This window comes from Apteryx mantelli, chromosome 5, assembly GCF_036417845.1.
Source record: "Apteryx mantelli isolate bAptMan1 chromosome 5, bAptMan1.hap1, whole genome shotgun sequence".
In the NCBI taxonomy this organism is placed as follows: domain Eukaryota; kingdom Metazoa; phylum Chordata; class Aves; order Apterygiformes; family Apterygidae; genus Apteryx; species Apteryx mantelli.
The window spans coordinates 36710255-36738121 of record NC_089982.1 but is presented as its reverse complement, the minus strand read 5'-3'; the positions used below and the strand labels follow the sequence as shown (position 1 = coordinate 36738121).

Sequence of the window (27867 nt, the reverse complement as noted above, 5' to 3'; positions counted from 1 at the left end):
GTGATCTGTCAATGGAAGACAGTATCGGCAAAGTCCTTTGTCTTACCTCCTCCCCTCCTGCCCCCAAACCTCCCCCCAAAATCTTCTGATATAAACTGGCTCAATATGTGGTCTATAGCAGAGAAGACTGGAATGTGTGAAATAAGCAGAACAATTCTTCAAGACCTGAAAAGAGCAGCTGCCTCTGTGATTTTTGAAATTTTTCATGAAGACAGCAATATGGAGACCCTCTCAGAGTCCACAGATATCAAAAGAAAATGTTTTTAATGGATTTTAGATCGATTTAGATACATGACTGAATCTTTTAAAATTCAATTCTTCTCCATATTACTTTAGGAACATTGTCTGTTTTCCAAGAAAATAAATCAGGTTTATTAGGACACTTTTAGATATACAGGAGTTAGATGATGATTTGGAGAAACATTTTAATGAACAGGAAAATATATTCCAATGCATATTTTCCTAAAACATGTAGCTGTTGAAGAGTGAATGTGGAGGGAGATCTCAGTGAAGTTGACTCTTTCAGTGGGTTCAGGATGTACAGTCTTACCGCTGTGATCCAACACGAAGTCATCCTGAGCATACCGGTACTTCTCAGGTCCACATGCAATGAAGACATCATCATCTCCAAAAAAGTCCTGCAAGCATGTCACCTTGACAGCAAAATATACAAAGAAAAATAAATAAATGCAGTATTTTCAAACACTAAATTTGTAGTTAGTCAGCAACACTTATTAAGTTTGTGCTTTCACAGGGGTACCATATGTTCTTTTATAATGACAGAAACATTCCAATTCTCAAGTACTTTAGTTATTCCCCATATAAATAATGGCAGGAAACCTCAGTTGCAGAAATGGAAAAAATGACTGCCGCTTACCTGCAAAAACACCTTCTCTTATATTTAATACTTGTATTTTCACCTATAACTTCATGTGCATGCTGATGGCTTTGACAGAAACAGGTACAAACAGTACCAAAGTGGCAAAGCTTCTTGTATTAATTGCTTATGGGAAAATCCTTCTTCCACTTAAAAATAATGCATCTGCAAGTTTGTTTTTCTATGTTCAAAGGCATTTAATATTAATGTTTTAATATACTGTTACCAAAACTACTTCCCCTTTTACTAAAAGGCATTTCCTAATAAAGAAAACTTCAAAAGCTTAAAAAAAAAAAAAGAAAAAAAAAGTCAGCTTGTCCTGGAGCAAATATATGCTTTAAAAAGAAACAAAATTAAAAAACTTCACAAGAAATCCAAAGAAACTCCTTCTTGCAAGCACTTTTTTGTGTAGTAGCTAGTAGTAAGATTTTTTTTTTAATGTAAACTGATTAAAGTTTTCCCACAGAACGTATTTTAAAAGTCCTCCCTTTCCCTATCCTGATTCCTTTCTAAAATTTCATACCCTGAACAAGATCTGGAAATAAAACCTATGCAGAAACTAAGAAAATTAGAATCATTAGGTAAGACCACATAATTGAAGAAGTAAAAGAAACAACTGCTTCTAGGTAAATAGGTTTTCTTCCTTTCCAGATACCTGTCAACACCATTTGCATATTTTTTCTCACAATGATAATAGTAAACACTGGCAGATATCGAGGAAGGGCCCCCTCCTGCCTACAGCAGAAAGATGCTCAGCATATCAACGAGGTTCAGCTCTCTGCAAGAGCCCTCAGGCCAGGCATTCACAGCAGGACAGTAGTCATGGCAGCTAACCCAGGAACAGCAGCAGCTGCCCTTGCAGTAAGGTCCTCACTACAGTGCAAGTGCAGTTCTGAGCATTTGTTTTACTGTATTACGAAGCCAAAGGGTCCCAGCCCTCACCAAAATCCTTTCACTTTTAGCTCATCATCATTATAACGAAAATCTACCACCACTGACTAGAGACATTTTCAAACGTACTTCAACCAGCTGCTTCTAGTTTAACTGAGGAGGCAATAACAACTGGTCCCCAAAGCCCCGACAAATTCAGACAAGTTTTGCTAACGTGGGATTTATTCCTCTCTGCTTAATAATCACCTCTAGTAATAGGAGGACTTGTTACAATTTCCACAGATTTCAGGCCTGTTTTTTCAAGAGCATTACTGTTAATATAAAAACTAGCTTTAGAAATAAAAATCAAATACTATTCTCTCCTATGAAGAGGAGGAGGGGAGAGAATCCAATAAGCTGTCCAAACCCACAGTTATATGAAAAGTTGTGAGAAAGATTTCCAAATATGTATCCCAGCTGCACTGCTGGAAACAGGGATAAATGTTCTATGAAGCATAAGTTCACACTCAAAACATCAAAACTTGGTGCCATTTCCACGAGCTCTATGCACCCATCACTACTCTACTCATTTCCGTGGTACCCTGGCAGTGCAGTTTCCAGCAGGTTACAGTTAACTGCTGTGGCTTAGCAGAGCCTAACATGAATCTTTCTGTTCTGAGTTAAAGGCCCCCCTTTAACTCACCTAACCTAAAATCCAAGATGAGAGTAAAAGAGCTGAGAATGACAAGTTACACAATATTTTGGGAAATACATAGGGATATAATTGCATGCAGGATCATCCTTTTGTAGAGAAAACTACAAAGGAAGGATCAAATCTGTGCACAAAAGACAACACAGGTACTCTTGGAAATTCAACTTAAAATCTTCTGTAAATGGACAATGAGGAGGGGAAGTAAAGACTTTTAAAAAGGTACTAATGTCTGCAGATACTTTCTCCCCGTGTTCATGTATATAGAGGAGTAATCAGCAAAAATGGAGCAATCAGCAACAACGGCAACATGACTAACAGTAATCAGATAAACTGCTGGAGGTGGAGCAATGGTACCTGCATCTTGGAGGGCAGTCGAATGCCAGCTTCTCAGTTTGCTCACCCACTGTATACCTGACCTGTGTGACTGCCAGCTGCCAGTCACGGGTGGGACAGCCCAATGAAAGACTTTAGCTTACTGTAAAAGGTATCCAGTTATATTTATAACTGGAAGCCAGATAAATGCAAGAACGAGAAAGATTTACATAGATGCTCACTATATTCCAACAGGGAATACTGGCAATCCTTCATCTTGCTACAAATAGTCTGGACTGGCTATTCATAAAAAGTACAAGGAGGAAAAAAAATAAAACAAACAAACAAACAAAGTGCATTTAACAAGCAATGAACATCTACTAGAAATTACCAAGCCCAAATAACCAAATCATGTCTTAAGGGTAGTATTTTTAAAACCAAGTTCATGGAAATCTGTTTTTTCCTGGAAGTACAACCTAATAGCTAACTTTGTAGGCCTTTATCATAACAAAGTCAAAAGAGCAGCTCCCAAGGTGCAAATAAATGCTAAAATAAATGTCTTTTATTTCCCACAGAATTAAAATTATTATATAAGTTGGAGCTAATGATAACAGTGCTCAATTGGTTTGTGTGGAAAAAAAGTATCAAAGGAAAGCTGAACTGAATTAATTGTTTGTACTGGGTTTTGAATGTTGCTGGTCTACTGTGGTCTGACTCACAAACCACACAATTCTATTCCAGTCAAAGATCATCTACATTTAGATTATATAGCAATTGTTTATTGCTTTGAGCAAGATTCAGTCAATCTACAGTTTTATAAACAAAAAGTTTTTAAAATCTATTGTTTTTTTTTAAAGTGTTTCTTTAGCAGTAGAACATGCGCTTTTGCTAGGAAAATGATCAAAATCATTTTGTGGGTAGTCCGATATGAAAAGCATGCCAGCCTTTCCAGTAATTTAGGTATCAAAATTTGGTTTGTGAAACTAGCGTGCGACTCTTCACTAAATGCCTATTTATTGCATCTTACCCATTCTGTGCTTGTTCCTCTGTGCATGCTGCTGAAAAAACTGCTCAGTGCTTCAAAATATGTCCTAAAATGCTTTTCAGAGGAACAAAGATGGTGTTAGTTAAGCTGCACATAAGTATATCATAGCAATAACAGTCAAACCTGTGGTCATTTTTCCAAGCAAGAACTCTCTCGCTAGTCCTGAATCTGTAAGCTTCTATGCAAGAAGTCTAAAATGTAAAAAGCTTTAGACACCTTAAAGAGGTTAAGCATCAAGAAGAGATCTGATTTTCAATCAGATCAGCATTGCGACCTTCTTTAAAGTTACAGTCGTGAAGTCATTTTTGAGATTCAGATCAGGTCATTTCCTAGTTAATATGCATAAAAGCTCTATACAAGCACTTAGAACATATGCTTTCCATCTGTGGCCTTGCAGAAAAGCTGTATCAAAACGTCTTTCTCCTGTCTGTGGCTGTAATTATCACAGATAATCTTTTTTAATAGGAACAAGATGAACCCAATTTGTTTGTATAGAGAAACAATGAAAAAAAATCTATTTTAAGTACTTTTTTTTTTTTAATGAAGATATACACAGTTGCATGAGAAAGTTCTTTAGGGTTTATCATTATAGCCAACACTTGACAGGCTTACACCAAAGGACTTTCATGCTTCCTTTAATTTCTCTTTTCTCTTTAGAAATACAAAAGTGAAACATACTTTGAAAAACTACTTTAGAAAGGCTTTAAAAATTTTAGCTTGTTAAGTATGGATGTTTTAATTAACATGTTTTAAATGTGTTAAATCCTATTTATGTTTCTAAGTATAATACCCTTTCCTAGTCAAACATTGCCTATGTTCTGCTGGTAATTTCACTGTCTTCTCTATATTTAGAATAAAACTAGACCTATTGGTACTCCTCTGACTACCTAAAACACAACCAGCTGCACTGCTTCTGCTCAAAACATCACTCTACCTACCTGAGCACTGCATATTTGGATACTACAGTTTGGACTTCTACCCAGTCCTTTAAAAATACCTCTAATGGCTTAGCATTACAAGCAGAAATGCAAAGCAATAGGGAGAAGCAAAAATGTTGTGTGAGAAGTCTGAGAATAAACACAACTGGAAGTCAACATTACTTTTTGTTTTTTAGAACCATTGCATTTTCTATTTTGTGCATCTGTTTCAAAAGAATCTATTCCCTTGGATTCTCATCAGTTTTCTGTGAGAACGTACAAATGACTCTGGGTATCGCTGCTTTTTGATGACCACAAAAAGGCTGTGTTCATCATTAGACTAAAGATCAGAGGCAACATGATCCAAGTGGCAGCACCAAGAGAATTAAACTGTAATTGGCTTCAACTGCAAGAAAACCAAACAAAAATGTAAGAGACTGAGTGATCTGATGAACCAAAACTGGAATTGCTTGTTACAAAAAAAGCAGGTACTTTTCATGTAACTTTTTTTTCAATTGACAAATTCTTGGGACATTAATGGAAGAAGTTTTTTATAAAACACAAAAACCTTTCTAACAGAGCAACATAATAGTAAATATGCACTATGCTACAGAAGTAGAAGGGTTCACAGAAGTTTGCAAGACCATTAATGGTAAAAGTACTTTGAAATCTCACAACTGAAAGCACAAATGTGGTTTAAAAATAGGAAAAAAAAAGCACAAATTTATAGGATTGGGCAAAAAAATCAAGTCAGAATGTGAAAACGGTAGTTGCGGAGTTGACAGGGAATAAAGAGAAACACATCCATTTGAAAATCTATTTCCTGATCCCCTGTTAGGCGCCTAACGCAGTCCTCTCAAGTGATAACATATTCACGAATTAAATTTACCTCTTAAATAAGTTTATATTTCTGACAAATATTTATAACCAATCTAAGAAGTTTGCTCTACCCAAAGAAATATTGCTTCAGTCAGATCAAGCTACAGGACTAGAGTATACAAACTGTGATCCTACAGACAGCCCTTTCCCAGTACTATCACATATGCCTAGAAATGTAATTTGCACCAACACCTAATGCTGGCTCTGAATCTGAGAGGCAGAAGACACATTTCCATCAGAAGACACAATAACAGCAATCCATCTTTTATAGACAGAATTCAACAGGAATTGAATAACTATTCTTCATGATGAAGTTACAATTAGAAAAGTTGAATGAACCTTTACCTGCAAGATACTCATCCTTCAACCTCCCACAAAAAAAATCCTACAGAATTTTGAAAAACTGAAACCACAGAGTTTTATAAACACATTAGAAAATTACCAAAGAATTCAATTCCTCTCAAATCTTTAACATTAAAGAGGGTTCTGTAACCAACTATAATTAATCTGATGGTCTCCAATTTCTTTTTTCTACTAGATATTTCATAAAGAAACAGCATTTATTTCCATAGGTGAATCCCTATGTTGTACCAATCTTTCTGTTTCAAGACAAGTCAGACCATCCGGTGTAGCTTTTCACATGGCACCTGGTGATTCAGAGGAAGGAGAAATAACAGGCAGGAAGCAATGACTAGCAAACAGAACACAAAGCCAAGCAAACTGTAATTCTCTTGATACAGCAAAATTGGAGGTGTAAAGTGTATTAATATCTCACCTCTTGAGCCACGGAGTACAAAGATGTAATTTTTATTTTAGACTCATTTGCTAACAGTGGAACAGTCAACATAAAGAGAAGGCAGCCTTAAAATATCAATTTATCCCCTAACATGGCTTCATGGAATCAAAACAAATTTACATACAGAAGTAAACTGTATTGTGTTTTTAAATGTTATCTGAGGACTTTATCTACTTCAAAGTTTTAGTAAAAAAAGTAAAGTTTTTAAAAATTAAATCATAAGAGCATGTGCTGGAATTGTATATGTGTTTTCAGCTCAGCAGGAGTTACAACAGGCAGTCGAGGCAGAAACTCTTTAAGAGTTTTTTTTTCCATGTATTGCTGCAACAAAATGCCAATAGCTTGTTTGGTGTCAGCATGACAAATTTAGATATGACCTCCCTGCTAATGCCTTCAATCTGAGGTGTCTCAGCAATCCTCTCTGGGAAATGTTACTCCTCTCTGACTGGGCCAGACTACAATTACGTTGTCCTAAAGGTCGTTACCTTTGCCCTTTGCATCAGCCTTAATTTCTGAGTAATCAGAAGTCAATTATTTGTCTATTTTCCCAGACAAGTCATATTTGTAATCATCATTTTGCTTCCTCTTTTCAAATAAAGTTAGTGTTTCCACTTCTTCACCGCAATACGAACAGTTCCCTTAAAATTCTTGCAGCATTTTCTGAAGCTGTCTGTAACTGTCAGGCTTACAGTTCAAGGGTTTAGACCCATATATTTTTTGAATATATGTACAGCAATTTGTAAACGTTGAGTTTTCCTTGGATAAGGGCAGCTTGTTGTCCTATTTAGGAAAACAGAAAAAATAATATTGAAACAAAGATCATAATGAGAATAACGCTCCCAGGCCAGCTTCCCAAATGACTAGTTAATCAATGGCAATGTCGCATTATTACAGCCATCACTGGAAAATGAACCTCCTTTCACTGGTACCCGTGATGAGGAACAGTAGTGGAAGGGAGGGAAACAACCCCTCCTGTTCCACAGGGAATCTAAAAAATAAGAAAGCAAACAGAAATGCTAAATCTTTGCCTGCTGCCTCCTAAACAGAAAAAGCCTGGCAGTAAGCCCAGGAAACGCCTAATACAGTATGACAATGCAGAAATGCTGCATAAACAGACAGGTCAGGTCATCACTACCCATACAGCAGCTACACAGCCATTTGGAACAGATGACAGAGTATAGCACATAGCACTTTTTAAAGTGTTTGTTTCAAATTTTAAGCAGATGATTTCATGCATATATTTTTCAGAATCTTGAAGCTTACTTCAGAAAACGAACACACGTGGAAACGAAAGACTGCATTTGGGTGCATTTCAAATAGACACATCATCCTTACTGTAACGTGAATGACAGTAAGAAAAATAAGCTCTAAAAATATGCACAATTTTAAGTGTGTTCCTACACGTATTTATTTCTTAAAGCCTTCCAATATTGTAGGATTTTTTTGGCAAAGCCCATCCACCAATCTTCCAAGGGGCAAAACTGGTCTCTGCAAAAACATATGCACAAGTGTTGAACTGATTATGTTCAGCTGTTTAGATATGGTAACAATTACACTTAAGGAATAAAATTCAGTAAATTTTGATTTTTTTTTTAATCATACCACACAAGAGTGAAAGCTAACATCATACATCTTGATTTCAAGTGTTACATAGGGAAACAACAGCCCTACTAAACATGGAAATAAGTGGAAATTAGAAACAGAGAATTAACAAATGCAGCTCATGACTATAATCCAATTTGTCCAAACAGAAAAAACACAGTATATTTCAGTTACAAGACAAGGATTATGTCCTTGCCCACAGCATTAATCACAGCAGCCCAAACAAGTCAGCATAACAGATTCTTTCCTTACGTATCATAACTAGGAAGCCTAACACAGAATCAAAAATAGCACCTAACTTCACACAGTTAACCTTCCCTCTTACCACAGGGCAGCTAGTCTAAAAATAAAAGCTACTTGTATCAAGAAAGAACATTAAAAGAAAAAGCATACATGCAAGGACAGACAGCTGGCTCATCCAGTTCAGTAAAATAGCATGGAATAATTTTTGGGACACCCGGTCAAAATGCAAATGCAATTAAAATATAAACTATATCATTTTTTGCGCACTATTACCCATTTTGCACTATTATAGAAATTTGTGCCCTTAGCTAGAATCACCTTACTTGAAAAACATGGCATTCGCATACCATGGAGAACTTAAAAGAATGAAAACATATGGCCAAGCACTGAACTGATTTCATTTCTTTCACAGATTCTTTAGATCAGAAGAGTTGGTGGTGAATGCAACTATAATCTGCTGCAATCTAAGGTTTCCAGTACTTGCGAGCAGACACTGTTTCCTGGAGAGATTCCAGATGCAGCAATTCTTTAAATGAGAACTATCTTTCCACAAGCAAATAAAAATTTCAAACTCAGTGTGGCCAGTGCAGAAAAGATATAAGAAAAGGTGGAAATCTGGAAAGGTCCTTTGATAAATATACTTTGTAATGCAAAGGCCTTTGATAGAGACAAACAAATTTTGATGAATCTTTAAGTTTTAAATGAAAGTCTTCCTATGGTTTGAATTGCACACACATTCTATTAAAAAACCCCCAACAAATTAAGTAACCCTAAGATTCAAAATATAAGTTGAAGTCTATGACTCACTGTGATTTAATGTTGTTATGTAGAAAAAAAAAAGTATTGTTTTCTGAGTTCCTGATAGAATGTTTCAATTTTGTACTATTCAAAGCTGTTTCTCAAAGCACTATAATAGGATGGGGAGAAAATGTAGGTACTCTAATAATTCAGGTCTCTTCCCCTCAGTTCTATCCCCTTCATATATACCGCTTCACATAAAAAAGATCTTGTTAAAATCCAATGAGCTGTTTAGAGAGTGAAAGAATGCTTTCTGCATGTATTTTAAGTTTGGGTCACTAGCCTCCATATTTTAACATTTTTAAACATTAGGTTAATTCATTTAATCAGCATTCTATTTATTTCTTTGCAACAACTGCACTTTTGACTAACCTAGCGGTTCTATATTTATAGTATTAGCTTATTGGTTATGCAATGCTATTGGTCAGCCATACATTCAAATGGCATACGGACCTTTCAAAGGTATTTGATTACTTAAATATCCTCCTCATAATTGTGAGCCGTAATACAGAAAGGAAATTAAGCTGGTATATGCTCTTTATTCACTGTCTCAAACAATATTTCACAGACAACAGAAATTCAATGCGAAAATACTGTCATATACTGTGAAGGTATTTACAGCTTAGCAAACTGGCTTCCATGCTTACTTTGTGGGATGCACCCGTGACTGCTGAGGGAGCTGGCGGATGTTATTGCTAAGCCACTCTCCATCAACTTTGAAAGGTCATGGAGAACAGGAGAGGTGCCTGAAGACTGGAAGAAAGTCAGTGTCACCCCAGTCTTCAAAAAGGACAAGAAGGAGGACCCAAGAAACTACAGACCAGTCAGCCTCACCTCCATCCCTGCAAAGGTGATGGAGCAGCTCATCCTGGATGTCATCTCCAAGCATGTGGAGGACAAGAAGGTGATCAGGAGTAGTCAGCATGGATTCACCAAGGAGAATCATGCTTAACCAATCTGATAGCCTTTTCTGATGGAATGACTGGCTGTGTAGATGAGGGGAGAGCAGTGGATGTTGTCTACCTTGACTTCAGCAAGGCTTTTGACACTGTCTCCCATAACATCCTCATAGGCAAGCTCAGGAAGTGTGGGCTAGATGAGTGGACAGTGAGGTGGATTGAGAACTGGCTGAATGGCAGAGCTCAGAGAATTGTGATCAGCGGCGCGGAGTCTAGTTGGAAGCCTGAAGCTAGCGGTGTCCCCCAGGGGTCAGTACTGGCTCCAGTCTTGTTCAACTTCTTCATCAATGACCTGGATGAAGGGACAGAGTGCACCCTCAGCAAGTTTGCCGACGATACAAAACTGGGAGGAGTGGCCGATACACCAGAGGGTTGTGCTGCCATTCAGAGAGACCTGGACAGGCTGGAGAGGTGGGCGGAGAGGAACCTCATGAAGTTCAACCAAGGCAAGTGCAGGGTCCTGCACCTGGGGAGGAGTAACCCCATGCACCAGTACAGGTTGGGGGTTGACCTGCTGGAAAGCAGCTCTGTGGAGAAGGACCTGGGAGTGCTGGTGGACACCAAGATAAGCATGAGGCAGCAATGTGCCCTTGTGGCCAAGAAGGCCAATGGTATCCTGGGGTGCATCAGGAAGAGTGTTGCCAGCAGGTCGAGGGAGGTGATTCTCCCCCTCTACTCAGCCCTGCTGAGGCCACATCTGGAGTACTGCATCCAGTTCTGGGCTCCCCAGTACAAGAGGGATGTGGCACTACTGGAGAGAGTCCAGCGAAGGGCTACAAAGATGATTAGGGGACTGGAAAGACTGAGAGCTGGGCCTGTTTAGCCTAGAGAAGAGAAGGCTGAGAGGAGATCTTATTAACATGTACAAGTATCTTAAGGGAGGGTGTCAAGAGGATGGGACCAGACTCCTTCCAGCTCCCCTTCTGCTTTGACCAACATTGTTTCTAAGCCTGGTGCTGCTACTTCTGAATTGCTTTACTGAGGAGGCAGAATCACAGAATCACAGAATGGTTGAGGTTGGAAGGGACCTCTGGAGATCATCTAGTCCAACCCCCTTGATCAAGCAGGGTCGCCTAGAGCACATTGCACAGGATCGCGTCCAGGTGGGTTTTGAATATCTCCAGAGAAGAAGACTCCACAACCTCTCTGGGCAACCTGTTCCAGTGCTCTGTCACCCTCACAGTGAAGAAGTTTTTCCTCATGTTCAGATGGAACTGTCTGTGTTTCAGTTTGTGCCCGTTGCCTCTTGTCCTGTTGCTGGGCACCACCGAAAAGAGTCTGGTGCAAAACAGATTTCAGGATGCAGAGACTGCTGAACTTTAGAAGCACCTGACAACATTATCTTGCTTTGTTGACCTCTGTACCAATTATATGGTAGGTGCTTTTGAAATGTATAAGAAAGGTCATCCTGTTTTGAATTAATTAGTTCAGAATTCATTACTGGTACCTGAAAATAAATGTTAAGAGAGCAGGGACAAGTGATACATCACAAATCATTAATGATGATCCATTTCCAAACCGCCCAGTAATTTTTTTAAGAAAGTTTCAAAATACATTTCAGGCCTCTTTCTACAAGATACTGAACTATGAAGCGTAAAATGGAGCAAACCCACTCTTGAAATAATAATATCAACCACAGTAATGCCCATGTGTTAGTCACGTATTAGCTGTTTTACCCTCAGAAGGCAACAATGGCACTTTAAAAGAATTTTTCACTTTTTTCCAATTATGTTTCACAACACTTGATTCAGCTCTTTCTTCCAGACTCCTATAACCCACTGAAGAGCAAATATATATTCACATAGTCACATATAGTCACATATAGACAGTAGCAGTTATGAGATACTGTGCCTAATGCTGCCACTGCATACTATAAATAATATTACTTCACTATCTTGTGCTTGTTTTCACTTAATTAGTTTTTTCTGGCATTTGTATTTATCTATCTTTCTTGTTTTCAACTTTGAGGAAAGAAGATGTTTTAAAGCATTAGTTAAACTGCAAATATAGGTAAGAATGTAAACTGTGTTAGAGAGAATCATTAAGGTAAAGTAATCAGAAACAAAACTGGGAACAGACCAGGGTTCCCAGCTGCAATACACATACATCTCAAAAGATGCAGGGGACCCTCTCCGTGTGAGCCCTGCTATGGTGGCAGTTCCTGATTCTAAGCTAGTCTGGGCCAGGTGAGAACAGCAAATACTGCCCCAACAGGTGAATTTAGACTATTTTATTTGCACAGAACTGGGAGCTGTTATAACCACAACACCTCTCTGGCCTCTCTCCTGCGGTTCCTATTGCAGCTGCCAACATATGGAAATAATCAAATTCCAGTTCAGTCTGGCTGCAGGGCTGGACGCCTTTGCTCTGCACTCCCTGTTCTGGTTTAAAGAGGGAGGTATCAAGATGCTCAGTCCAGCCATACCTGTTGCTGCAACTGATGGAAATACCTATGCAAACAAGATTTGGGAATCCCTGAATCACACAATTTATTTTCGTTACCACTAAAAGGATTAATTTGCAAGATAGAAAACAACTTCTAACTCCACCTTCCTCCTTCCTCTAAAAACCGAAACAAAGTCCTACTTAAGACTATGCAGACATAAGATCATGGCATAAGGAGTTGAAAAGTATATTTACTATAGGATTTAAGTTTGTTCTATAATAACATTAAAAATAATATCAAGGTTGGAGATGATGGTAAGCTGTTGTAATTCCAGTGAATCATACCAATCCAAAATATTAGACTGAAATACCATGCTCATACAATGTTTGAAAAGGTATTGAAAAACACAAATAATATCCATGTAAATATACCATTCAAACCTCTGAAAAATAATATCATTAAATCATCTAAGCCAAAAGAAAGTTTAGAAAACAAAAGTCACGCTTACTTCATCAATGAGACTGATGATGACCAGTTGGCTTTCTTCCTCCTCAGATTTCACTTTAAACAGCATCATTCTAGATACCACTAACACAACACACACACACTCTCTTTCTCACTCTCAAGAGTCAGTTTTTTAAACACCCAGGCACACTATTTTATCCTTACAAAGGTGTTCATAATTCCTCTGTATATTAGTTAGCCCTAGTGAAGATTCAGAACAGTGTCACTCACAGCTTTCTTTTCCCTTCTGTCTCCCCACGAGAGTATTCTCCAGCTCAGCAAGAAGGCAGAAATAGTAAAGAAATGTTCCATAGTGGGATCAGTTACTATTGTGAAGAAAGTAATGAAACAATTCCAGAAAGCTCTGTTTTCATGATCAGAAAGATCTGTTTGACCCATATTTAACTTGAAACAAGTATTTACTATCCAGAAATGTATATCTGCATGCAAGTTCTAAACTTGTTTCTGCTAATACTGTTTCCATTTTGTGTAGACAAACCCAGGCCAGCTTTAATGTAGCTATATTCAATACCGACAGTTGCAATGCTCCGGCATAAAATTCTGCATAAACCAGTCCGGCATTCTGGGTATTAATATAGTGACTGAAACCTGGGCTGCTGTCAATTCACTGTTGTTTGCGTCAAAGCCCACTAACTTAAAGCCATGCTGCAATTGCACCTCTTCACTGTGGGGTGATCCTCCTGGAACTGAAATGTCTTATAATCCCATCCCTGCTTCATGGAGGTGGGAGCTGTGTAGTAGAGACAGCTTCACAGCTTGCATTTCGATACGATACGTATGCAATTGCACAGAAACACCCACTGTACGCTGAAGTCATTGGCAAACATGTTCAGCTTGCAAAAGATTCGAGTAAGGGGAGTATGGGCAGCCTCTCTGAATCACAAACCTACCTTGCGACTAGCTGCAGCAACAGCAGTGAGTGCCTAAAGCTGATCAGGAGCAGATACTGGTTCTGCTCAGAAGAGAAAATACACAGCTTTGAAGGAAACACTGTGGCAGGTTGTCACTGTTGGACACTTCTGATTAAAAGTACAACATGGTATTCACCCCATTACTCTAGTTTTTCGCAGTCAGGTCAAGGTTTTATTTGTTCCACCTCCAAAAGGTATGTCTTGAGTGGCATCCTGATTTAAGGGGCACATTGCCTGATTTGTCTTTTCTTCTTTCTACTAACTTCCATTACATCCGATCCTGAATAAACATAAAAAAATGTTCTGCTTTGACTGGTATTTTGCCGGTACCTTGTGTCAGACACAGAAGCACTGTAAATTTTGTCATTTTCTTCTTCCTTAGGCCACAACTACCTGATGCTCTCCAACTGCAGAAAATGCTCCCTCAGTAATGATTTCTGACATTCTCTTCGGACATGGAAATATCACCACTGTCTTGATATAATACAAACCATCATAAAGGTAAAGCAGGCTTTTATATGAAAATGTGTCAGGATATCATCACCAAAGCTCAAGTTATAGTTATACTAACAGATTCATTTAAACCTTTCCCTCTTACAGTTCCTCCCAATGAGGGAATTTCTCTATTTACTGAAGTCCTGGTTAGAATTTCGACCACTCCTGCACTTGTTTACAGCAGTATTAGCCTTAATCTTTTTAGTAGCTATTGCTAAAGCAGGGGTATAAGTTCTGGCACCCTCCTTCATTAGGAGGTTACCAGTGTCCCTATTTCTACTCTCAGTGTCTAAGGCTTTTGTAGATATTCCCCAGTGCTTAAAGACCTTCCTAAGCAGCTTCTGGGAATATATGTTGTTTTTACTAGCTCTGGGTAGAGTTTCACTGCATGTGCCAAGAGATCTCCATTGGGCCCTGTAATGATGAACTGATCGATCTAATTAAAAATTAGAATCCAAACCTAGCTACTTTTGGCAGATTCACTACAAGAGTCTCAAGTCTCATCTGGATTCAGAATATCCAGACATAATTATTTGCTTGTCTTTACTGTGACATTTTCTGTACTGCTTGTATGCAGTGCATTAAAATGGGCTGGCAGGTACCTGTTCAACTCCCAAAGCCTTCCCCAAACAAGAAGCTCTCCTATAAGTGGTCTGAAAGTCTAGAGATATAATCTGTATTGATACAAACTATTTATTATTAATAATATATATTTTTCCCTTTAGTTGCAAGTGGAAAGCCCAGGGACAATATTCAGTGTGGTTCATTTGTTCCCAAAATAAGAGCATAATGCTAAAAAGTTTTTATAGAAAGCATTTACTGGATCAGTGAAAAAATTTTTTTGAGGTCTCCCAGAAATACTTCTAGTGCAGATACAGATCCCTGAGCAGTCAATTTAAAATATCAGCTGTTACTTTACTTTTCCTAATTAACTTCTAAAAACATCTAAAACATTTTCTATGAACCCCATGTTGAAACTGTTGCTTAGAATACTATATGGAAAAGTTAACTGCAACTCTTTAGGAATTCTGCAAATCTTTAGGAATGGTTCGCTCTGCATCTGCTAAGTAAAGATAGGCTTTTCTTTAGTTGAAAGAGGGCTATAGCAATATTTTTTGTTCTAAAACTCTTTATTAGTATAAAAAAAACCTCTTATGACTGTTATACCAATATTTACATTCAATACATGGCAGTTACGTAATGATGCCTTTGAAGGAGTAAGAGCTATTAATAACTCAGAGGAACCTGGTCACCTTGAAATCTGGTTAAATGCAAGAATTGAAAGAAGCTTTCTGCAAAAAGTTGTTTTTAAGTCTAAAACTAATTTTTATAATTTTGTTACTGTATTTAAGACCCAGATCAAACAAAATACTACAGCTCAGAGCCCACAAACGAGTAATGATCAGATGTCTGGACCTATGCAGAACTTCCTCAACTCAATATCTATCTGTACGGATATTCCTGAAGGTCTATCTAGAGAATAATCTGAAGATACAGTACAAAGCTTCAGAGTACAAAAACCAAGGGCAAAGCAAGCTCCCAGTCCTTCTGGAAAGACTGTTTTCTCTAATTTGGTTTATTTACTTGTAATACTTAGGATTACTATAAAACCAGTAGGCTTAAACAAATAAATAAAATTTAAAAAACCCACCACAGCAGAAGTACTATTCCCTGCCGACACACACGCACTTTTCTCTTAATATGCTCCACCTATAATTAAGTACTCTCACTCAAATTTACAGTTGCACACAGACTCCAAAAAACTTCAAGTGCTGTCCTGTGCATAGCAAAATAGTACTGCAAGAAGTATATGCAGGGAAGTAACATGCAGTAAGAGACTCAGCAAGTACAGAAAGGAAAGGAAAGGAATATAATAATTACAAAAATCGCATGATTTAAAACTCACATATACTTCATCTCCCTCCAAGCTTATCTTGAGATGGGAAGAAGAAAAATTTTAAAACATTTTTAATAGAGATGAGGTATGTTACAGCTCTTTTAACAAGTAGAGAAGTTACAGAAGCAAATCATACTAATTTCAGTGTAAATATTGAATTTTTCTCTGTCAAAGTTTTCAAATTTTACAGATACTTTTGTTCCTAAAATAAAAAATGTATATACTTAGCTTAAGTAAAAGCAGTACTTACTGTGTCTAATTAGTGTAAGTTCCTTACATCCAAGGGAAATGAAAACAGAAATCAATTTATAGACTACATAATTCTTACAGTACAAAAATATTTTTGTTGAGCCTGGTATTCCTGTGTTCTTTGTGATTCTGATCTGAAGCTCATCAAGGTTTCCTATTCACTTCAGCATGCTCTGATCAGACACTTTGAAGCCTCCTTTCATAACACTGATGAATGGTTTAGTGGGGTGCCTCAGCTCAGCCTCAGCAATTGCAGCTTTTCTCTCATGCAATTTTCAAACATCTAGGGATGATTCCAGCAACCAAATGCTCTCGACTGTCCCATGAAAGACCTTCATTCTAAAGTTAATCCAGTGTTCCCCTCCTGTTCCATGTGCCTTGTAGCAAAAAGACTAGCCAGGAAGGAGGTGGAGCAAGGCATTAAAGGGTACTAAATACACCCGTCTTCGTTCAACAGTGCACAGTATACAAAAAGAGGAGCACAATCAGTTTCATTTTCTTGAAGAAGGAAGGGCTCAGCTTAGATTCCAGAAACTTGTAAAGCCTTTTATTATCTAATGGATGTCCTTACAGAAAAAACGCACCACCTTTTAGTTTCTTGAGAGTAGATTCTGAGGCAGAATTTTCTTCTTAAAATGATAATGACTATAATTTCCAACACAAATTCTAATAAAAAAGATGCCTCATTTAAAAATAAATATCAATATGTTTGTGTAGAGCAAGCAGAATACATCACAATTTCAGAGGCAAGAGGTGCTGAGGTTCTGTTTAACTATGGTTACATATACAATATCATTCTCCCTCCTCCAGCTTTTTCTTAGATAAAAGGAAGAGAAGACAGCCTAAGACTAGATCAATGCAACAAGATTTTGTGATCAAGGTGATATTATGATTTTCTGAACTGGATCTAGAGTAGTAAAATTGACCACAGCTGGCCTCTGTGTTTATCTACATTCTCAGTAACATCTGTAAGTCAGAAAAGCGAAAGAAAATTAGAGGCTCTATTAGGTACAAGGAAAAGCAATGCTAGCAAATACATGCTATGCCAACTATAGATTATCCTCTTTCCCCTCTCAAGATACCTACTGAGAATCAAAATAAAACCACAGTTTGCTTTAACTGCCTAAAAGCAGTCCTGTCAAGCTTTTTGGTCAGAGACAAGTAAGCTACAGACAGACTTCTTTCAAGGGTGTATCTGCAAACACAGGAAAAACTATTGAAACCATTAACTGAAAACAAAGACTGTCATTATTAGCAAAGGTTTTACAATAACTGATATACAAAAGTGAACAAATGCTCCAAATGCTGGTTTTAAATAACTTTTATGACAAATTTAGTACTTGAAATATTAAACTGCCTGCTCAATACTGTGTGTAACTGTGACCATTACTATGATTTATTCTAATTTAAATACTCTCACTTTAACAAACTCAATAAAGGAGTGAATGCTTGTAAGATAAATACAGAAAGAACTGCTATAAAAATAGGGAAGAGAAATGTTGCTACCTTAATAATAGGCCTGCATAATAGCATTCATCATCTCACATTCTACAAAGGAGAATGGAGAAGATGATTCCATCATTTTATCCACTACACAGATTTATTGTCTGTCAATATGAAGTGGTGGATGCTGCCTCAGCTTTGTCTAAAACTGTCAAGTGACATCCTTTTAAACAAATATCCCTAAAATGGGTATTTTATTTACTTTGTGATGATCTACCCAATCTCCCATCTTACAAGCTATCTGCAGTTCACAATTCCTGGGAAACAGAATTGGTCATTCTTTGCTAACATTAAGCCTCTGACAAATTTAGTCAAAAGGAAGTAAAACTTTACTCCACTGAACTGAGTTCAAAAGTCAAAGTCTTCATTTGACATAACTCCCTTCCTGTATAGCGAGATTATATTTACCTAATTGGAGTGTTCTGAGAATAGACTATTTCATTAATTAAAAAACATGAAATATTTTTCAGCAAGTTGCATGAGTAATATTCTTTCAGTTCAGTGTCTTAAGTAATTTTACTACATATTGAGTTTCAGCACTTATGTTGATTCAATTTTAGAAATACTGAAATGTTACACCTGTCTTTCACTAGAAACGGTGTACTATCAGCGAGAACCAAACAAAGAACATTCCTTAAGTAAATCATTTGCACTAAATACACAAAGAAGCCTCAAAAGTTGTAGACATTCTCTTTAAAACGGTTTTAAGTTAGACAGATGGTAAAGAGAGTGAGCATGTAAGTATGTAAAGCATGCAAGTTTATCCTTCAACTTCATACAGCTAACAACTTGCCCAAAGATGCATTCACGTGGTATCTTCCCTAGCACATGTTAACATGCTATTAAAAAAAAAAAAAAAAAGGCAAGCCTTTAGGCAGAAATTGCTTGAGAGATTTCTAAAGTTATTTCAATACAACACAGTAGTAGAAGTAAAACAAAAGTGAATCAAAGCACGTCACAGAGATGATGGAGGAGGTACAACACAGTGAATTACAGGAAGATACATGTCGAGTTCATACTACAGAAGTGAAGCAAAACCAGTGCATTTGCAACCAGTGATTTTATAGTCACAATTTTACAAATGAATAGTTTGTCAAGTATTACAAAATTACATTAGATATCCCTTCTGGCTGTTCCTTGCAACAACCCAGCTGCAGACAAATTCAGATAAATACTGAAAACTTCAAGTGCATCTCTGTACAAGGGAAAACATACACATATTTTCAAAAAAGAATTTCTCAAAACTCAGATTTTGATTTGAGAACTTAAATTTTTAAATAGTCAGAAATGTGTTCACAAGTTTTCAGATTTTAAGTATAAATTAATATATCAAATTCTAAGAACTGGCAGACAACTTTAACCATCAAAGAATCTACTCTAGGATATTAAAATTGACCGATCTATTTAAACTATACTTTCTATACAAAAAAAAAAAAAGGTTACAGTTAGATTTGCTGTTGTTTTGAGGATACAGATTTGCTAAAACAACTTTATGTATTTAACAAAATACACAGACTCAATGATATAAAGCAAACAATGTTGCTGATAAGAGTAAAAGCCACTGCTCTCTTACTGAAACTTGGCAATACATGATTAAAGTAAGATTTTTCTTCTTAATATTCCATCTCGGATCAAATTTAATTATCAGAGAAATCCTGCAGTTTCCATTATGGCAAATGATAATTAAAAGAAAACTTTTATAAAATGAGACAAAATTATAATTTGTTCCCTGCCAACTGAGGACAATGACAGATAAGGTCCTCTCAAAAATATTCAGGTTTCATGCAGTCAATATCTAACCCTTTGCATAAAACATTTTCAAGTATGCTAGTTAGACTAAAAATGACTCACAGTATGGGGGAGGATGAATCACCTAAAACCTTTTGAAATTAATTATATATGGATATTTAAAACAGTGAGAAAAAAATAAGGTCACAAAGAGCCTCTAATTTCAGTCTCATCCCTAGCAAAATCAATCTACACAGGACGGATTAATATTTATTTCCCCTACCACACTTGATAAAGCTTTTTTACTTCTGTCCCAAGTCAATTTGAACTTCATATAACCCTTTTCTCCAGCATACAAAAGAAGAAATGTTGCATTTCTTATCTATTATACTAACAAGGATTCAAGGCTGGGTCTGCATGTGAAAATATTGGACCCTGGCTTTCCTTTCCCCTTTCCCCAATATTTATAGCAATAAAGGTTTTATGAGCAACAAGCAACAAGAAATTCAGCAATATCTGCTGTTACCAGGACCTGTATCAACTCCCCCATTGGCTTTGAAAAGAAGAAGGAAACACAGAAACTACAGTTTTGGAAATGTTTCAGGAAAAGGAAAAGATCCCATCCTAAAGACAGATTCTCTTCTAACTCCACTGTGCAAACGAGTCAGAATATAAACATGTTTTTCCTCTAAGGCAGAGGTGACTTCAAGAGAATTTCACCACCAGTAAACTCTGCTAAAGATGAAGGGGAGGGGGGAGGAACCTGAAAAGATCTGGAATTAGTTTCAAATATATGCTGCATATTTGACAGCAGTCAAACACTGGGGAGTCACATTTAACAGAAATATCCAAAGCTCTATTCTCCCAGTTTTTCCTTTGGCCAAAAAACACACAATCAATGCCAACCACTTGAGAACAGCCACAGTTGGTATGCATCTCATTTTCCTCAGCTTGCCACTTGACATTTTTGATTCTCGCTTATCCTTTGTAACTAGAAGAGCAAGGAGAAACGATGCGTACATCATTGTGTGGAGAGCACAATTCTCCACGTGACAGTACCATGGACTTCCTGCTTCCTCTCTAAGGTATTCTTTTGAAAAAACAAACAATGTCCTCCTCCCCCCAACCATCAAATCAAGTTACTGGTAACAGGACTAACTCCACAAATGCTGCTTTTATTACTCAGTCACGAATCCTATTTGAGCAAGATGGATAAACTAGTATTTTCAATTTCAGATAAGCATTTAGGCACTACTGGGCCTGCATCCACCTCGCAACAGGTGAAGATAGAAGGCCTGGGACACCACACAAGGACTTTCTCTCAGTGTGGACAAGCACTAGAAACCTCAGGGCCCGACTGTTAGTAGGCCTGGCATCTCTCTTCATTCTTGATGTGGACAAGGTTCTGAGATGGTAAAATTCCCTGCAGTGGCTTTTGCCACTAATATACAAGTAAAGGAGCAGTTCTGCACAGCTCGACTTAGCAATATTTATACAGGAAATGCATTAGACTAATGTGGAGAAAGGGAGCAAAGAAAGAAGTGTGGCTGGACTGCAGCATGTTCTGACTGTTCATGCCTTTCCACAAACCATAGGTAGCTCAGTAAAAGTTTAAATATCTTTAAGTCCATTCCTTATTCCTGTAATGAGTACAGGAGTGAAAAAGCAGGACCTGGGTAAGAAATCTACGTTGTTTCTAATAGGTTTTGAAGAAAGAAATCACTGAAGTCTTCAACATGTTTTAGAAACTTTTTCCTATTCCTAAACAACACTACTCACTGAGGAGACCTGCGTTATTTCCCTAGATATTCACCTAATATACTGGGTACCTTACAGCTATTCCTAGAACTTTTTCCCCAGGCTCACAAAATTAAATGAGAGCAGATTCTCGCTGCTTCCTGTAAAGCTGGGACAGCTGACAATAGAGCTTGTGCTTCCCCAGCCTACTCACCCACTCCTGTCTTTCTTGACCTAGGCTTCCATTTTTCCGCAGGCAGGTAACCTGCCCCTAGTTTATAATCCACCAGATGGAGAGTGAAAACTAACAATGCACAAAGCAAAGATAAACAAGAATGAAAAACTCCTCATCCTAACAGTTCAAGTGTCCAACACAATAATTTCAAAACAATTTTTCCTCTCACACATAGATACAGCTGAACGGCAACCTTATAAACCAGGTATCTTTCACAGTTCTACTTGTTCTCACTAGAAAACTACATTCCTTAAATTAGGTCATTAGAGAACATGTGGTTTAAATATCTGTGATCTGGCCTTACGGATTCTATTTGGCTAATTATATTTTACTAGCTTTAAAACTAAAGAGGGCTTGTCTGGAACTAGGCTCAATTTTCAGGCAGGTCCACCCCCTCTCCTGCCACACACGCACTTGATAACTTACACTAGTGTTTACCTCCAAAATCTCTATATAAATCTTACTTCTTACTGAGGATTGGGAGAAAGACTTCTTGAAAGACTCAGGTAAGACCGAGGAAGGTGCTAAATTCCTTATCATTTTTACTGGCACTTAACGTCTTACTCTCTGTGCTTCTGCCAATTTTCTACTCATGCCTTTTGATTTGTATTAGAATAAGCTAAAACTCATATTTGGATAGGTCTTTATTATTTCCATTAATATATGTGTAGCGTCAATCATACCAATACTTCGTGACATAGGTATTAAATGAGGATGTCAAACTCTCTTGCAAAAAAACCAGACATCAAAATGCTCATCTGCATAATCCATCTGATCTGCACTTCTCAATGCAGTTTTTGGCAAGAAAGTTGTTACAGAATGTTAAGATCAGTGAAGATTCCAAATATTAGCATTTATTTTGCATCTTCAATATAATAAATATGCATGTATACATTAAGGCTACATTTTCCTCTTCTTTAAAGAAGTAGACACATTGGAATCAACCTACTGAGATACTATTTACAAAGCATCACATACTCAGTGATGGTCAACAAAGTTCTAAAATACAAGTTCAAGGAACAGAAACGTTCACCTCACACAGATACTGTCAAAATACACGAGCAAGCCATGATAGTTACTTCAGAAATTCTAGCTGGTGCCTGAGAATCATAAAAAGCAGTATCAAACACTCTCACCAACCCATTTACTATAGTCCTGTAGGAAATTTTGTTTATTTAGTGACATATAAATGGGAAAAGGGAGGTTGCTTAGACATAAATATCAAAAATAGAGGGTTTTTTATGCGAAATATTCGAAAAGAAGAAAAAAATGTACAACAGATGAAGCCTGCTGAATGCAATCAAAACATATTTGTGTGTCAAAACCAAGCAATCTGTGTCATAACTAGTTGAAGTAGCATTTGAAGCCATCTCAAATCCTAAGAACTTCTCGGCACCACCTTTGCATCTTGGACTGCACCACCTCCCATGAGCTTCTCTCAACAGTGTGTGACAGAAGACAACGATGAGGTTTTCACTCTTCAAATTAGAGAATTTGGTCCCAAAGTAAGGACACATGTCACTGTAAATGGAGATTAATCTCTAAACTAGAAGAACATTCTTAAGCAGGCATCAGACTTCAAAGACCACAGGTGGTAATAAATCCACTGTTTATACCAACAGCCATTCTGATGCTAAACCGCAGGGAATTTTATGGTTTCTGTGTGCAAACAAAGAAGGACTAGCTACACAGCTGCTTTGACACTTTGTGAATCAGATTTTGTCATTTATTTGTCTTCTTCTTCCTACACTTCACAAGCTTATAATACTGGCTTTACCATATTTATACTCTATGAATTAAAGTATTAAGTATTATTATTAAATATAAGTTAGTATCAATTAATATGATAAAACGGATATGCTCTAATGCATACTTATATGCATTAATCGTACTTATGCATTAATCTGCTTGTATCAGAGCTTGCATGGGCACCTACAGAGGACTGAATTTCCTTACATACCCCCTCAGGTCCAGGGAAGTGGAGGGATTCCTTCTATCTTTGAGGCAAAAATCAGCCACAATTGAAATTGGTCATAATACTGAAAAGTGAACGTCTCAGGTACCTTCAAGGTGCCATGTTTCCTCCTATGCTCATATTAAGTCAATTGCAATTTACTGGATTTTGTTTGGAGAGAAGTTTTTTGGAGTCAAATGTCAGATATGCTGCAATACTTTTTTTGCCCAGAAATCCAAAACACTGACCACTTTCTACAATTACTTTGGAACAGCCCATCTAAAATTACTTGCCAGTGTAGCTGCTGAGGTTATAATCAACACTTTCCATTTCTTCCACTCTTTCCCTGTAATACACAAATACCAAGTTCCAAAGTTTCTCAGATTAGCAGTCTTCAGTTTGTTACAGGTGTTGGTGATGGATTTGTGACAAACAGGATCTAGCCAGTCAGACTGGACATTGTTGCGGACTATTATGGACATAAAGTATACTAGACTGCCAATTCCAATGCAGACAATTGGACATTCTCAGCCAGACTGTGCCTTCCAGTCCTATATCCTCATAAAACTGTTTACCTCTGTTATTCCTGAACTGATTATACAGAGGATGGCAGTTAATAGGTAGGTTTAAATGTACCTTGGCTGGATTGCTATTCCCAATTGTAACACGACTGCAGCTAGAAGAACTTGGATCTAAACACATCTCAAAACAGCCCCAAATTCTAGGACTACCCAGTAACCAAACAGTCAGTATACTTGTGTCTATAGCACAGTATATATTAGAAACATGTTGTATGTATGTTAGAAATATAGAGAAATAGAATATTAGGAATATATTAGTACAGCTAATTCTTCAGAAACATAGAAGTTGTATAGACATGATATTCCAGTTTCAATATGAATTATACCCCAACTGGTCAGTCAAAATATGAATTCAAGTCACTCATCATTTCTGCAGGAAAAGGAGAAGCAAAAATCTGTAACCTGGTAATAAAGCAAACATGTCGGAGGAAAAAAAAAAAAAAAAAGAATTTTTACAGGCTTCTCCATACTGTCCAACACATAGGAAGGAAGACTTATGTGAAGAGATATTTGAGATGAAGAATGGGAACATGAATTGCTTCTCTACCACCCTCACAGAAGTCTGGTGACAAAATTATCACCAAGCACATTTATTATACTTCAGTCTTCTTCACAAAATAGAGAATTAACACTCCTACCTCAAAAAGGATTATACTTGACTGAGTGAAAATACATTTACCCAGCTGGTAGCAACTACATGCAATGTCAGTCAGTCTGCAGTTCGACCTGACTAGATATGAACTACTTCCAGGTCCATAAGTTTTATACATCAAAGCCAGCTGGTGTTATGAAATGTCTGCCTGCATGTAGGCATATTCTGTGTGTCTGTATTACTGGGTCCCTTGCAAAATATATAGAGAAAAAAGCAATTACTCCCTAAGTAATTTATGTATGCTTGAATCTCTCTTATTCCAATTTTATTCACAGTAAAGCCAACCAGACACTTGATCTTTTAAAAAGAGAAAGTGCAAGTTCTTAGCATGCAGGCGAATGGCATCTTCATAAGGCTCTTATAAATACAATTCTGTCTGTTTGGTACTTAACCTGCTTTGGTTTCCTTTAGCTAACTAGCTTATTTTCCAATAATTTTGTCCAGACTGGAATTCCCTTACTAAATACTAGCTGAATTGGAGGTTAGAGACAAGAAGGGCAAAAGCCAAGAAAAATTTACCTAGGCTTAGTCCAAAAACAAAACAAACAAAAAATTCTAATTCATCCTCTAGTTCACAAGTTATGTTCCATCCATTTGGTTTTCTTCCGAAATATTTTCATGTCTTCAAAGTCTCCCATGATTGCAGAGATATCCTGTGTCATATCTCAATAAATAAAACACCGAATGTAATAAATATAAACAAAACAAATATTTAAGAACACAGCATGAATAGCATACTTGCACAACAGAAGAAAATGATTATTGAATTTGTAAATGAGAGAAGTGATAAAAGAACACTGAATTTCATTGCCTACGACAAGAACATTGAATATCACACTTTTCTATGCAAAGCTTATAAATGTCAAGCAGCAAGCAGGGGCGTTATTCCATTTAAGTGTTGAGAAGCTCTTTGCTTTTAAAAGTTGGCTTGCATTACTATTACTTCAACATTACCTTCCTTTAAAGTCTTCAGACTACTGTGTTTAAAGGTTCATTGCAATTAATCCACTAGTAATATTTTAAACATTAAGAATGAATATTCCCTCTTCTATCTCTGACAAATTGTTTTATGTTTCCTGACATGAATTTATTATGGAAAAGTGCAATTTTTCTTAATAATTGGGACAAATCAACATGAAATGTTCATATTTCAAGATTACAGTATTATTGCTTCAATAGATTTAAGAAACACTGACAACCTGATTAGAGTCAACCAAGAAGCAGCTAGTATTACAGATCAATCAACCTGACAATCTGAAAGACATCTTAAAAGTAGCAAGTTTCTTTACAGACTGTATTATGAACAGGAATGGATCAAATTCAATCTTGAAATGCTTTTGCACTGAAATATAACAGGCTTTCTTAAAGAAAAGTTTACGTATTTAAATGTGATAATGCAAAAACTGTGTACTGAAGTAAAATAGGGTAATGTAATTACAAGAACAAAATCCAAGATCTCAACGTAATAGAAAACCTGTAACACAAATTCTAATCTGGCATATGACAGCTGCAGAATGAATTCAAAAGATTTTTACCAGACTAATTATCTGTTAATGGCCAGGCTCAGTGGGACACAACAAATTCCCAAGATTTAGCTTCCAAGTCATGTGATTTGATCTTAGCATGGCAGATGGCAGACAATGACTGCATACCATTCATTTATTCTGAGCTACACATGCCATTTTTGTAACCCAGTACTAAAATTATTATAATCACACATAACAGAGATACAATGTTACCACTGGTGACACTATTTTCCCAGTGATTGCTTCCCACTCTGCACAGCATGTCATTTTTATTAAGTGCTGTCAGCTCTTGGAACGCACAGACAAAAACTGAAAATCCAGTAGGATTCATCTTCTCCATAGAGCCACAAAGACTCCAGCAAGTTGGGTACCAGTTTTAACAGGACAGGCGTGCTTGCCTTCAGTTAAAATGCCAGCATATTTTTTTAGCTGCCATTCTCTAATTTAAAAGTGCTAATTTCAAATCGAGGTCTGATTCTGCATCCATTTTAATAAATACACTTATTTTACCATCCCACTCCATCAACCCATTACTCTGATGACAGTGAGTATTACTGATTATGTATCTAAACCCAACCTCGCTGAAAAAGATTAAATTCACATCCAGTAGATACCAACCATTACATTGTCCATAATGTTACACCACATTCTCAAAATTGGTAACCTAGGTTTATGTATTCTGGGGAGGAGAGGAAGGGGAGAAAAAAAGATACATGTTCACTGGTCTATCTGTACTGTATTTTGGATTATTGATCTTCAGAAAGCAAGAACAACACACAGGGTTGCCCCTCCAATTCAAAACACCTTTGCTCTAGAAAGTAGTCTTTTCAGTGCTAGAACTGTGGCTGTTTCACATTGCATGACCTTTATTTCTTGCATGTGCAACAGAGCTTAAGAGCTTCCCCAGCATTATTGTTCACTGCCAGTTTAAGACACTCTCCTTAGATGACTCATTAGATGTTCAAAAAAATTTTTTTAAAGGACTTTTCCTGCAGCATTGCTGTACCATTGTATTTTTATCAAATGCTCTAGAAAGCATTCCCTGCCTCAATTAGTAGCCAGAAAAAGATCTCTGTGTGCTTATTTTTAGATATTTTTCAGATCCTTGCAACAATGACAGAGCACAGTTAATTTTGGGTTAGTTTGAAATACCACTACCTTCCATAACTACAGATGAGAAAATTTCTGTGTCCATGGACAGAGGCCAAAATTATCTCCTTTGTTTGAATACGCTATTTCCTCCTGCCCTCTAGCAACAAATAATCACGGTTTCCAGTTTTAGGCATACTGATTTAAAAGGCTGAACAAAAAATACTGTGTAGTAGGTCCATGGATAAATTTATTTCCTGTCATACTTCCTCAAGACTAGGGCTACTTTAATTCTTTTGTTTTTCTTAAACTGCAAGATTTGTATCCCACACCCAATAGACAGACATCTCTCAACAGCTGTTCTCTGAAATGATTCTAGCCCCTAACTG

The 27867-nt window shown here is 37.1% G+C and overlaps 1 protein-coding gene across 6 annotated transcripts in view; it reads right to left on the bottom strand.

Annotated features, from left to right (window-relative positions):
• DCLK2 (doublecortin like kinase 2) overlaps positions 1 to 27867 on the bottom strand; it is an 89830-nt gene that overhangs the window by 44499 nt on the left and 17464 nt on the right. For 3 of the 6 annotated variants that reach the window (XR_010884379.1, XM_067297805.1, XM_067297806.1), the window contains exons 3-4: positions 3799 to 3870; positions 551 to 653 (exon numbers count right to left, since the gene is read on the bottom strand). Coding sequence is in view for 4 of the 6 variants with exons in the window: in XM_067297805.1 (XP_067153906.1) it covers positions 551 to 653; positions 3799 to 3870 (175 nt within the window). In the remaining 2 variants the exon portion in view is untranslated. The remainder of the gene's footprint in view (positions 1 to 550; positions 654 to 3798; positions 3871 to 27867) is intronic. The other 3 variants (XR_010884380.1, XM_013951561.2, XM_067297807.1) reach the window with 1 other exon arrangement.